This window comes from Penicillium mononematosum (genome assembly GCF_028829835.1).
Source record: "Penicillium mononematosum strain IBT 11891 chromosome Unknown utg000005l:1.0-9366267.0:1.0-9372171.0, whole genome shotgun sequence".
In the NCBI taxonomy this organism is placed as follows: Eukaryota; Fungi; Ascomycota; class Eurotiomycetes; order Eurotiales; family Aspergillaceae; genus Penicillium; species Penicillium mononematosum.
Genome location: NW_026643275.1, coordinates 5,079,202 through 5,091,593, shown reverse-complemented (window position 1 = coordinate 5,091,593; position 12,392 = coordinate 5,079,202). Strand labels below are relative to the sequence as shown.

Below are 12,392 nucleotides of genomic sequence, written 5' to 3'. Positions count from 1 at the left end.
ATCCGAAAAAAAAAAAAATTGAGAAAACCTCCAAGGGTCAGTCCCTCCAAGGTGCTGCGCGAAGTAGTGGCTAATTCCAACTGTGCCTCGACAGAGTACCTCGAATAGTGCTTCCCTTGGAATTGATCCAAGAAATACCCAAAAAGCTCTCAGCTGAGTCGTGGAAACAACAAGAAAAAGTAAGTCAAAAGCAAAAAAAACAAATGCTCGCTTAATGCGCCAATCGTATATCTTGTATATCGCAAGGAAACCCAAAGCAGATTGGGGTCCGAACAAATCGTAAAAGTGCGTGGGTATATCTGGCGCTTGCGGCTTCTCAAGAACCTACAGATCAATCGAAATCAAGGGGACACTGAGAGTATGCTGCAAGTGCATGCATGGGAAGGAATAGGGGTTAGCTGGTAAGAGTGGGCGCCGAGGTAACCGCAGGCGTGTTAGTTGACTCATCCCAACATCCCCAGAATACTCCCGGGCTAAGACAGGTTGTGGAAGTGGGCGAGGCAGGATTAGCGGTAGTCGTGGCTACCGTACTCGTTTCGTCACGGCAGCCAAACCACCCTGGTTCGTGACAGCTGGTCGTTGTAGTCACCGTGGGCAAAGTGGTAGTCACTGTGGGTGCCGGGGTGGCTGTTGTGGTAGTAGGATCATTGCACCCGAACCAACCAGGAGTCATGCATGTTGTAGTAGTGGCAGTGCTTGTCGCCGTAGTCGTAGTCGTAGTCGTAGCAGTTGTGCTCTCATCCAGACAGCCCCACCACCCGGGGGTCTTGCAGGTAGAAGTTCTGGTGGGAGATGTGGTAGTGGTGGTGGTAGTGGTAGTAGTTGTGATCTCAGAGCCGTTGCTTCGGAAGAACTTCCAGAGTTCGCAATCGAAGCATTCTTCCTCTGCGACACATGAGGGCACGCTGTCGTATGTCATAAGAACATCAGATATCACGTTCTCAATCTTGTGGGTACCAAGACCGACACGCCAGCCCTTGTCTGCCACGGTGTCATACGTGCACACCTGTCCAGTGTGACATACTGACTCCATCGCATAGCCGCCCCACGTACATATCGAGTTGATTCCATTGCAGGTTCCCATAAAGACTGGGTCTGCAGTATGTCCAAAATGGTAGGCTCCAGTAAACTGTCGCGACTGTGGAAATCGTGGGTCATGGCCTGGCGGGCTTGGGAGGCCAAGTCGAGCTGCGGGTAATGCTTCTGGGACGGCCTCAAAAGTGACTACAGGCAATCCGAACGTCAATCCAACCAGACTCGTCATGGCGCCACCTAGCGAATGACCGGTCATCCAAATATTTGCATCCGGGTAGATCTCCGTAACATTAGAGTACAGGTCGATCGCTGCCCGGTAATAACGGTCTTCGTCCGTCATAGACTCGATGATGCATGTCAGATTTGCCGTGAATGTAGCACTCTGACAATCACATGATTGTCTCCATAGATATGAGCCTCCTTGGCCGCAGCAACAACTAAAGTATAGATTATCGTTGACTTTATCGTTGGTTGTGGTACCGGCTCCATCAAAAAGAGCGGGCGAAGTGCCCTTCAGAGAAATGACAACAGTGTCGTTTGTCTTATCGGAGTAGATGTGCCCCCTCAGTCCATCCTTTTGCCAACCAAAGCTCCCCGAATAGTTGAATCTGCCATTGATAGTGTGCCACTGTCCTGTTCCAGGCTCCTCAATATAGTCATTTGCGGTCATTTGTGCAAATGTCAAGACGGTCGGCTTGTCTGTAATATTCGGACCAGGCAAGGTGTCCATGACCCATTCTAGTGGAGACAAGGCGGCCGCAAAGCCCGAAGATTGCGCAGCTGCCAAGTGACCTTCAATCACCGGGAGTCGTCGGTCGGCTAACCGTTGTATTGTGAGAGGACTGGATGAAGCAAGCAGAGATGATTCCGATGCAATATATTCTTCTTCGTGCCCATCTTCGGATACAGTTCGAAGGCGAGTGTCTGGCTTGACGTCGAGTCTGGCATGGAAGTCGGGTTGTTCATAGGTACCTCGGTGGAAGATATGGCGCAAGGACTATAAACGGTTATTACAGGTCATCCAGCGTGATACAAGTTGCGTAGGGCATCTTACAAACTCATGGATATCTGGTGTAGCTTCGGGCCCCTTCAAAGGTACCTGGGGCGGGATGATGGGGACTTGCTGAGAGGGTGGATAATAGCCCGAGGCGTATGCAGCACCTGATAATACTGCAACCGATAATAATAGGCTGTGGATGCTAAGTTCAAATCGTGACCGTTTTCGAGGCATGATGGGGGTGATGATGAGGATCAAGGTCAAGGAGGCGTGAGCCTATGTGAGTCTATCGCGGTTATCGGCAAGTCACTTATCAAGTGACGCAGTGCGGAGAGCAATCGGCACGTGATGAGTACCCCCAGTGAAGTGACGCGATCTCGCGTGAATCAGATATTCCTCGTGAATTTCGTCTCTTCTGAAATGACCAGGAGAAAAGCATTCTGCTGCTGATCAGCTGCAGTACCCTCCGTGTTTGGTACAGAATACTTCCGATCGCTTTACTTCTGGACAACAGGCTCGAACTTGGCCTCCCAGACGCGGATCAGCACAGGCCTATCAGCTGTACCCGGAAGCGGAGACACGCAGTTAGTGCCTTATAGAACCCCATCGCCCCTGGCCTTAAAATGTCTGGCCCCTCCGAAACTAGCACTCAGCCTTATTTGCATTTAGCACGGTCATTCACCAGAATGGGTGGCTCGGACGTGAAATTTCCCACTGACCAAGATTCCAAAACAACACCTTTGTCATCACCTGTCAATAATGAGGGGCAGGAAAGTGGACACGATGTATTCGAAAGACGAGGCTCCGCAGACTCTGGCACAGCAGGCGAGGCCCAGGCAGATGATGGCTTTGTGCTTTCGCGGAGCGTACAAGACCCTTCTGAGGAGCTACCGATCGAACTAATCAGCCTGGCGGATCGGTAAGTGTGGTCATATCAGTGCCCTTGTTCCAATGTTTTATTCTGACAGCCTTTTTGGCCAATAGTTTTGTGAATTCCCTAAGCGCCAAAGTACACAACTCGCCTCCCACAATCGAGAAGATCTCCGATCTCTTCCAAGTTTTCTACAGCCGCGCCGAGTCCCACATTGCGACACACGTATCTGCTCTCATATCTCGTATCAACCGGGATCTGTCACCTCAGATGCCTGCAAAAGCTCCACGAGGAAGCGCACTGTCGAAACTAAGCAGCAAACGCTCTCAAGATGATGTCAGGACAGGAGCCTCGGGTCGCCAAATGCTGACTGCGTCGGAAGTAGCTGAAAAGCGACAGGCCCGCAGAGCCCTTGAAAACAAACGGAGTGCATTAGAAGAGGCCGCCGAGCGAAGGGTCTGCGAGCTGGTTTATGATAAACTTTGGAGGCACAAAAGTACATTAGATGATGTGCGGGATGAAAAGTTGCGTTCCAAGACTGCAGCTTTGCTGCTGGTCGGCATTAATCTGAAGGATCTTGGGATCGATCTGGACCTTGAAGCAATCGATGAGCAGAAGCAGGACGAGGCGAACGAATTCCTTTGTCAAGCCCGGGAGTATCTTGCGAAGATGAACGATTACAAATACCCCCTTGGAAAGCTTCAGCAGCTCGCAGCGGCGCACAAGGCCATTGTTGACGCTCTTACTAAACTTTTACCGTCTTCTTCTTCTGCGGACGAGATTCTACCCACGTTGATTTATACACTTGTGACGTGCCCTCCTGAAGGGATCAACATTGTCAGCAACTTGGTTTTTATCCAGCGTTTCAGGTCTTCAAACAAAATTGACGGAGAAACGGCTTACTGCTTAACCAATCTAGAGGCTGCAATAAGCTTTTTGGAAAATGTCGATCTTTCTACGTTGCGTGCCGATGAGCTGCAGGATGGCCCTCTGAAACCCCCCAGTGAGACAACGACACCATCTGCAGAACATGTCGATCCTTTTCGGCCACCCAAGGAGACTACCACCTCGGCTGTGACGACTGTATCTGCGTCGCCGGAATTATCAAAACCAGAGATCAAAGAACCCGCCTCTTCTACATTACCCCGGCCGCAAGCCTCCACCACACCACAGCAACGACGTCTCAGCAACCTTTTCCAACCACCTTCTAAAGTTCTCGGGGCTGCAAATGATGCTGTGCGCACCACTGCAGACCAAAGCTTGAAGAACATTGGTGCTACCTTGGACAGCAGTTTCAACTTTCTGTTTGGTCGTCTGAAGGAAATGCAAAACGTCCAAGGACCTGGCCCGGACGGTAGCGAACCAATACTGCCAAAGACATTGGCCGAAGCTCGCCGTCTGGTGAGCTTGCCGCTTGCATCTGCAACCAACCAAAACCTGACCCAAGGGGAGCTCGCAGCGATCAATTCTGTTTCCGTGGATGAAAGCACACCCCCACGCAGTAGTTCGAGACTCACAGACCTCTCCAGCGGCCCTGCCCCTCGAGACCGGAGTGTGGATAGCACCCGAACCCAAGGGAGCGGTAAAAAGTCCATCACGGCATCACTGCGCGAAGATTTTGCATCGAGTTCACCCATCAGTCCCACGCCGTTAGAATCAATGCGAAACTTCGGCAACACGCTCAACCCTCTGAACCACATCCCGGGCATGATGAAGAACTTTGGCCGCAACGCACCGGAAACTCCCAGCGGCAGGTCTGTATCTCCATCGGGACTGGACAGACTCAAGCCATCACCTGCCTCGACAGACGGCGCTAGTGGTACTGTCAGCCCGCTCCCCAACCCTTCCTTGAAAATTGATCCTCCGATCCAGCGCTTCCTTGAGACACAGGATGCATCCGATCTCCGCATTGGGGATATAGCTGTTCTACTGGAGGACTATAAGAGACTCGCTGCCGCGCTTTATAAACCCGGTGCCGAGGCTCGATAAGTTTCCAAGGTTCTATTACATTATTAGTCTCATCTCTCTCTCAATGATTGCAGTGGGAGATGGGGTATTCTTGCATTATGGATCCATGGCGTTATTATATCTGGTATTCCATTTCATTTGGGCGAATAAACCATGGGTTAGATAGCATAGCTTTGGCGAGTGAGCTACACATTGTCCATATCATACATCATTTTAGCAGGGAAAAAACAAATTCAGACCAACATATGAATGCGAACTTGATAAACCCCCACCTATGACCCCAGGAAATAAACAATAGCAACAAGAAACTCGAAAGCGTAAAAGGGGTATTGAACATGAATAAATCAAGTCCCGCTGTGGGTAATTTGGGGCATAAAACGATCATCTCAAACAACATAAGGGTCAATGAAAAGCCAGGCTGAGCAAAAGAACTATTCCTCACTCATGAGTGGCGTCCACGCAGAACCTCTGCACCGCCCGTTCTCATCTCAGTCAATTTATTCGTCAACTCCGAACTTTGCGTTTCAACTTGGTCATGGCGGCGCTTGACTTCGCCTTCAAACACAGCAGCTGTGCGGCGGCGGGCACGCCGTAGGTTCTTCATTTCTGAAAGAAGATGAGTGAAACGCTCGATCATTTGATCTCCGCAGTCTTCCCATTCATCCATACTCATGTGGGACAAGTAATTCTGGCGTTCTTGGTCTGTCAGGGTCAACAGGTGGGAGACGGCATTCTTGGGCTCCTGAGGGTCCGGGACAAAAGGTGGTGGATTTGGTGGCAACGAAGGTGATTTGGCGATTGGTGGAGGAGGGGTGGGTGATTTGTCAAAGGGCTCAGCCTGGAGCTCGGAAAAAGACTTTTGGTAGAGCACTTCCGGTGGGTAATCTGCTTCAAGTGATCGCTTTTTGGAACGGATGGCAGTGTTGCGGCGGCTACGATGCGGCGGCTCTTGTGGTTCGTGGGAATCTTGCACAAAGAACGGATCTTGGATGGTGTGATCAACGTCTAGGTCGGTCAAACTGGTCATATCAAAGGCATTGATTGAATGCCCGCCGCTTTCCCGTCGTCCATCCGCCCGTATGGTGCGGTCCATGCCATCGTCGCTTCCACCGTCACTGTCAGTATGTTCCTGGAACGATGTAATGCTGAGTGTCCGGCCAACATCTGGCGGAGGTTGAGAGTTATGGCGAGTAGGTGATGCATCGAGTTGTTGGTCGAGTTGTTCAAGGAGCGAAGGCTTTGGAGGACTGAAACGTGTCCTGGGTGTTGCTGACGTGGTGTGAGGGAGAACAATTTTCCTGGGCCCCGTAGGAGGAAGCATTTGACCTAATTTCCGCGGCTTAGACTTGGGTTGTGGTTGAGTCTGAGGCTCGGGGTCAGAGTCTACATTGAGAGGCTGTCGCGAAGAAGTTCTCTTTCTGCTGGCAGACCAGAAATTCTCCAGGCGCTTGCTCAATGGTTCCTCGGTCGTACGCGGTTTGTGCGACACATTCCAGTTGTGTGCTTCGTCGGGCTTTTCATTATCCCCGCCATCTCCGCCAAGAGACGAAGTAATTTGGCTTCCAAAGTCATCGAAGTCATCCGAATCAAACCCGGCCTTCTTCATAGCTTGGTCTCCCAGGCCTTCATACCAGTTAGACCCGTAAGTATGCCGTGAAGGCTGCGGCTGGTACATTGATTGTGGATCCGGGTTGGTGTAGGCAGCATTGGTACTTGACGCTGCCTGAGATTTGTTGTCATCAAATCCGTAGACACTAGTCCCTGCCACAGTTGAATCATCGATCGCCTCCACGTCTGTATCAAACACGCTCTCCTGCTGCATCCCATGCGTAGGGAGACTGCGGGGCTGATTTGGGAATTGAGATGCACCACGAAATTCTAGCGAGCCAACCCTACCATTGGCACCAGTGGGGACTGGGTCGACTAGCTGGGTGACAGGTACCTCGACTCTGGCTTGTTCTGCACGTTGCTGGCGCGACTGGGTGGCTTGGTCGGGGGCTCCGCGAGCCTGCCCACCTTCTTTGGAGTGGACATAATCGCCAACCCCCCATGATATTGTGAACCTGGCTATCGTAGGGGAAATGAATAAAAGTGTTCTCTTTTTTTTATGACGCTGGAAAACGGCAGGATCAGTCACACGGTAAGGTTGTTGGGCAAACGCGATATCGCCGCGTAGTCACGTGCCGATTATTTCAAACGACTTCGAGGCCGCCACGATAGTATGGGGCCTTGGAGCGGCGTTGTTTCCCGGAATAAATGCTAAAAGACCTTTGGCTTGTGTGTTCGCATAGATTGTGAATACTGTGACCACACTAGGCTACGTATATGTAATTCTTCATCTGGGCATTATATACAACTATGTAACTATGCAACAAACTCTACTAGTTATACTGGGTGGGAGAGGGTTTAGTTATAACAAGTTGCAATGCATTGGGGGTATATTGGATAAAAATTTACATGACAAATTCCATGGGAAAAGACATCGAGATCATCTCAACAAGGACCTCAATCAGCAGAGTCATCATCAATATGAAGACTCTCCATATTGTATGCGACACTCCTGCCTCGTTTCTTGGCCTTCTCGAAGAGCTCAATCGACCTTTGGACTTCGGCTGCTTTCTTTTCAGTTGCCAGCCTGTACTCACGTCTCGCTTCAAGGGAGCTGAGGGTTCCATCCATGAGCATCCTGTCAGGGTCGTCGTTCTCTTCAAAGTCCACAGGTAATGATAGCGCAGATAGTAACAGATCACCGATCCACAAACAGATCATGCCTCTGAGCTCCAGCAATTCAGGAGAGTCGGAGTATGGAGGAGATCCCAGGAGCTGGTCCATACGCGCAGCAATCTGCTGCGCCTTTTCCAATTCCAATGCCCTGGTTGCTGTGATGGCAGCATCTGTCTTGTTTTGTGACTTCCGACGGTGGCCAAATTCAGATTCTGAGTTTTCGTCCTCAGAAAACTCCTCAGGCTCTTCTTCTTGGCGAAGAGTAACATTTTTCCTAGTCACCTTGCTTTCTTCCTGAGTGATATACACCCAAAGCCCAAACATCGCAGGGTAGAAGTGTAAAGAGGAAATAGACTGTGGCGAAGATTTCGTGAACGGATGGTTGAGAATAAGGCGCTCATAATATTCTTTGGCTGCTGCAAAACCCTTGGTGGTAAAATTTATGGGTGTGCTTTCCATCGGATTCGGCACCTTGGTGGTACCAGGATTGGCTGAGTTTTTCTGTTCGTCACGCCGCAGCAAGATTTCAGCACCAATGCCCCACCTTGCTTCGTTGCGGACGTCCATCCGAAAGCCTCTGTAATCTTCGCGCAAGATCAAGCCCCAGGCTCGTCCAGCTCGGACATAATCACCTTGGAGCATACATCGATGTAAGATCGCCGTCAATGCACCCAGATGTTGGAAGCGAATGTTGCCTTGCTGGGCCGACTGAGGAGGATAGATTGGAGGCGATAATGCCGCCAAGTCTTTGAGGTGACGTGAGGTAGTCTCTCTTCTCAATTGCTCCTCCTTATCTGCTTCATGGGGAAAATGGCCTTTCGGCAATTCTTGGTGGAATGGGAAACCAGCAATTCGGTACTGATGGGATTCATTCGGCGTCAATACTAAGGGATGCCCAGCGGGCTCAGATTCCGTAGCTGAGGTGATATCAGTCGTTTCTTCGCCATCCAGATCGCTTTCACTCCACCCGACACTCTTTTTGCGTTTCCGGCGGTCATATTGAGATACGCGAGTGCTAGGCGGGTGGAGCCAAGGCGGTAATGGCAGAGAAAAAACCGAAGACGACGGCGCAGCCATATGCCCAAGATGGGGCGTATTCCATGCGCCCAAAGAAATTTAGAGCCGTAGCAAGTCTGTACTAGGGCCTAGGCTATGATTGCCCCAATTGATGGTTTGCGCATTTGTCAGAAGACGGGGTGGTGGAACCTTGGAACATGACGGAATGAAGACATGGTGCCTCAGGCATCAAAGTCGAAGCAAACGAGGCAAACATCATCACTTATCGTCCTTCTATCAATTGCTTGCTTTGATATGACTCCTCTACTCCTCCTTTTCCTTTTCCTCTAGTTCCCCCTTTTCATTTTGCCCAGCGCTCTTTTACCTCCTTTTGTTTTTGCTACTTGCTGGCTGTTCTTTTTCGAGCGTGGTTACCATAGATTCCCGAGATTCAAGGCTCGGCGGTTATACCACTCGGAGTGTGGGCTGTGCCTGGACTCGTCAGACAGTTTGAGACCTCTGGCCGCTGTTGCTCGTATTGGGCAGTGAAATTGTCTTACACGTTTTGTACCTGTCGCAAATAACCCGGTAACCGCCAACTCCCTGTCCGCTCTCCACTCCTTTGTTCCAAAGCTCCGGCACATACGGCTTCTCCAGAACCAATACCCGAGAATCAACTGCATCGACCTTTTCAGCTTGAGCAAGAAGTCAACACCTGTTTCATATATCACTCAGGTACTTTTACTTGTCATATCCATCTCATAGGTTCAACCAAAGATCGATACGGTCGCCGCTACCAGCCATATGGTTCTCGCGTGGCGATGAATAGTCGTTGACACTCTGCATCACTCCGACGGTCACAAATCTGTTATTATGGGACAGTCCTCTTCTACGCAACGTGATCCATCCAACTCTGGCTACCCGACACACCTCGCACCTTTCCCGACACAGCGTGGCCCTAACACAAGGGATGAAAACATGAATCATAGACAGGCGGCTGAACACAACGGAGAGAGCGGTTTGCCACCCCGGACAGAAATGAACACACACACCGGGGGCGACCAAGATATGGCATCCGATCGGCCAAGCTGGTCCCCCCCAGGGCTCGCAACCCATGCGGAGCATCGAAGAGGAGGGCGCGCCCGAATATGAACTCCCACCTCGCGAGTACCGCACTGCGGCATTTGCTCGAATGGCAGCACGAAGACAATCGACCATGTCAAGGCTGGGATCTAGGCTTCTTCCAAATTCAGTCATTCGTGGACTTCTCAACAGTCAAGAAGAGACTCCGGCGGAAGGACATGCACATCGACATGGCCTAGTTCCTATGCCCATCCCAAGATCCGAGACTGCCCACACATCCGGTCGGTTTAGTGCGTTCAATTCACTTAGCTCTAGAGGAATTACTCGACGCAGATCTGCTCGTGCGCCATATTTTATTCCACCCCGCGCGGAGTCTGTTGGAATTCCAGATGCACCAGCAAACCCGCCATTCATCGACTCTCCCTCTCAAATACCCGAGCCCACAAGAGCATCCTGGCGCCGTAGTGTCAGGCTACAACGCATGCGCCATTCGATTTCATCTCCCATTTCTCACATGTTCGGCCAGCCACACTCGGATTTGCGGCCGCACGGAAGCCCGGAATTACAAATGTCAGATCCCTTATTTGATGATAGGGCTATGGACACGCGTCTGGACTTCGGCGAGCCCCCTCACGAACTGGATTCGGTAGAGCCAGCCATCCAGGCTGGGAGACCAGCAACTGCTTCATCTTCCACCCAGCCAAGTCCTGCTTTGATGCGCCGGTTGCCCGGGATTATCCGAGCAAGATCATCCAGGGTCCTGCGACGAGAGGAGCAAACACCTCTGTCAAGGGTTCTTCAGCTTGCCGCATCCGCAATTGCAGCTCAGTTATCCGGCACTGCCGGTCCAGCGTTGCCTGATATCCAGGCATTGGGCAATGACGGGTTAGATGGCTCTTTGGAGAACTTCATCCAGAGTTTGCAGCATGCAACTTCTACACAGGCTCAGCCGCATACAACAGGAGAAGGGCCGAGCGATACTGCAAACGAAGCACCCTCACATCCTGTCAATTTCTTGCGTGTATTCCGATTTGCCAATTCAGAATCTCCAGCAGGCCCAGGCGCTTCAGGACAGAGCGCGAATGGTATCGGCGAACGTGGGACCCAAACGGATGGAATGGACATTGACGAGCCTGCCGAAGGTGAAGGACGAACTGTTACACTGGTCGTTGTTGGAGTTCGGTCCGTGCCGGCTGGAAACGGAGGTCATAATGAGCACCAACATCCTCCAAGTCCGGGGCCCGGTCTAGATGCCCTGCTCGGGCTACCATTTTTGCCACCTAATACTATCCCACGGCCCCAAGATGCCACTGGTGAACCTAGCCAACGAGGCGATGTGCGATCTAGATTGAATCTTCCTCGACAGCCAGGCCATGCAGGAGTACACGCCCCGGCCGGAACTACAGAATTTCCACGCCCGTCAGTCCCCAATGCCTTTAGAAGAATGTCTGACACCGGGCCCCGTGCTGCATTCCCATCCTATCATCCTTCTGGTTTCTCCGAAAGCCCCCCCGGGACCGCACCCACCTCCATCAACCCCAGCTGAACAGGGGTTGTCTGCTTTATCCTCCGGCACTTCGACTCCGAGCCGTAGACCATCCTCTGCTTCAGCAATTGCTCCAGATACTCTACCCCATCTCCATGAAGGCCGGGAAATGCAACCGACGGCTGAGACTTTGGAAGAGCCCGCGACATTGAATACCGCTCGTCAGCGACGCCGAAGCGATTCTGAGTATGCTCGTCATCGGGCCCTCGGCTCTGGCGCTGTTCGACGCAATGGCATGGTTGAGCCCGATCAACCTCCACCAAGCGGAGGTCGCAGTTGGTTAATCTATGTTGTTGGAACCAACCTCTCCGAAAATCACCCGGCTTTGACCACACCAAGCCTTTTCACCGATGTAAGAATTCCCTACTGGTCTTTGTCAGGAACCTGGTTGCTAATATTTAAACAGAACCCAACCTACGAGGATATGATCCTACTCTCATCACTGTTGGGTCCAGCCAAACCCCCCCGTCGCCTCCCAAACCGACGTCAACTCCGCCGGCGGACTATTCCGTCTTGTCGAATATGCAGGTTCATTGGTCGCCGAAGCCGTGGAAGGCGCTGGTACCATTCAAATTCAAGACGGGGAGCGTTGTTTGATCTGCTTGAGTGATTATGAAGTGGCCGAGGAAGTTCGAGAGCTGGGTAAATGCAAGCATGTCTTCCACAAGGACTGCATAGACCAGGTTTGTTACCCTTTGCCCACTTTACTTGGATCTGTTCGATTTGCTGACCGTTACGTCGCAGTGGTTAACCACCGGGAGAAACTCTTGTCCTCTTTGCCGAGGTCAGGGTGTCAACGAAACCCCCAGAAACGACTCCAACACCCAAAACTCGCCGCCCAATCCTGCATCTGCACCTGCACCTGCTCCTGGTCTAGATGGCACAGCCGTATGATCCCTTCTGCCTCCTAGCAAGCATGGTCAAAACCAGCCATGTGAGCAACCCCCAAGTTTGACTTTTGAATTCTTCTCCCTTTTAGCTTTAGCATGCAGCGTGTGCTTAGAAACCTTAACGATTTTTTCCATGGATATCCCCTTTGCATTTCATTGCTGTGCATCGACTTTGGGTGCTTTTATCATGTTGGGTTATTGAATATTTGTTCTCGAAGCCTAGAAACAAGGAACTCTCGTCTTGGAAGACGACTCAAGGCTTTGAGTCCCGGGAATGTTAGT

General features: G+C 51.4%; 5 protein-coding genes across 5 annotated transcripts; 2 read left to right on the top strand and 3 right to left on the bottom strand.

The window, feature by feature from the left end:
- Window positions 1-394: 394 nt before the first annotated feature.
- On the bottom strand, window positions 395-2,266 carry atg15 (triglyceride lipase ATG15; the record flags this gene model as incomplete). Its single annotated transcript, XM_057296860.1, has 2 exons — window positions 395-2,032; window positions 2,090-2,266. 2 exons carry the CDS (start codon window positions 2,264-2,266, stop codon window positions 395-397), a joined length of 1,815 nt encoding a protein of 604 aa, XP_057144742.1.
- A 452-nt stretch (window positions 2,267-2,718) lies between these two features.
- On the top strand, window positions 2,719-4,892 carry N7519_010086 (VPS9 domain-containing protein; the record flags this gene model as incomplete). Its single annotated transcript, XM_057296859.1, has 2 exons — window positions 2,719-2,951; window positions 3,017-4,892. 2 exons carry the CDS (start codon window positions 2,719-2,721, stop codon window positions 4,890-4,892), a joined length of 2,109 nt encoding a protein of 702 aa, XP_057144741.1.
- A 421-nt stretch (window positions 4,893-5,313) lies between these two features.
- Window positions 5,314-6,905, bottom strand: N7519_010085 (uncharacterized protein; the record flags this gene model as incomplete). Its single annotated transcript, XM_057296858.1, has 2 exons — window positions 5,314-6,763; window positions 6,814-6,905. The coding sequence occupies 2 exons, from the start codon at window positions 6,903-6,905 to the stop codon at window positions 5,314-5,316; spliced, it is 1,542 nt and encodes a 513-aa protein (XP_057144740.1).
- Window positions 6,906-7,376: 471 nt separating this feature from the next.
- N7519_010084 (uncharacterized protein) lies at window positions 7,377-8,672 on the bottom strand (the record flags this gene model as incomplete). Its single annotated transcript, XM_057296857.1, has 1 exon — window positions 7,377-8,672. The coding sequence occupies one exon, from the start codon at window positions 8,670-8,672 to the stop codon at window positions 7,377-7,379; it is 1,296 nt and encodes a 431-aa protein (XP_057144739.1).
- A 1,033-nt stretch (window positions 8,673-9,705) lies between these two features.
- N7519_010083 (RING-H2 finger protein) lies at window positions 9,706-12,114 on the top strand (the record flags this gene model as incomplete). The annotated part of the gene is made up of 4 exons (XM_057296856.1): window positions 9,706-11,010; window positions 11,045-11,572; window positions 11,676-11,903; window positions 11,965-12,114. The coding sequence occupies 4 exons, from the start codon at window positions 9,706-9,708 to the stop codon at window positions 12,112-12,114; spliced, it is 2,211 nt and encodes a 736-aa protein (XP_057144738.1).
- Window positions 12,115-12,392: the final 278 nt, after the last annotated feature.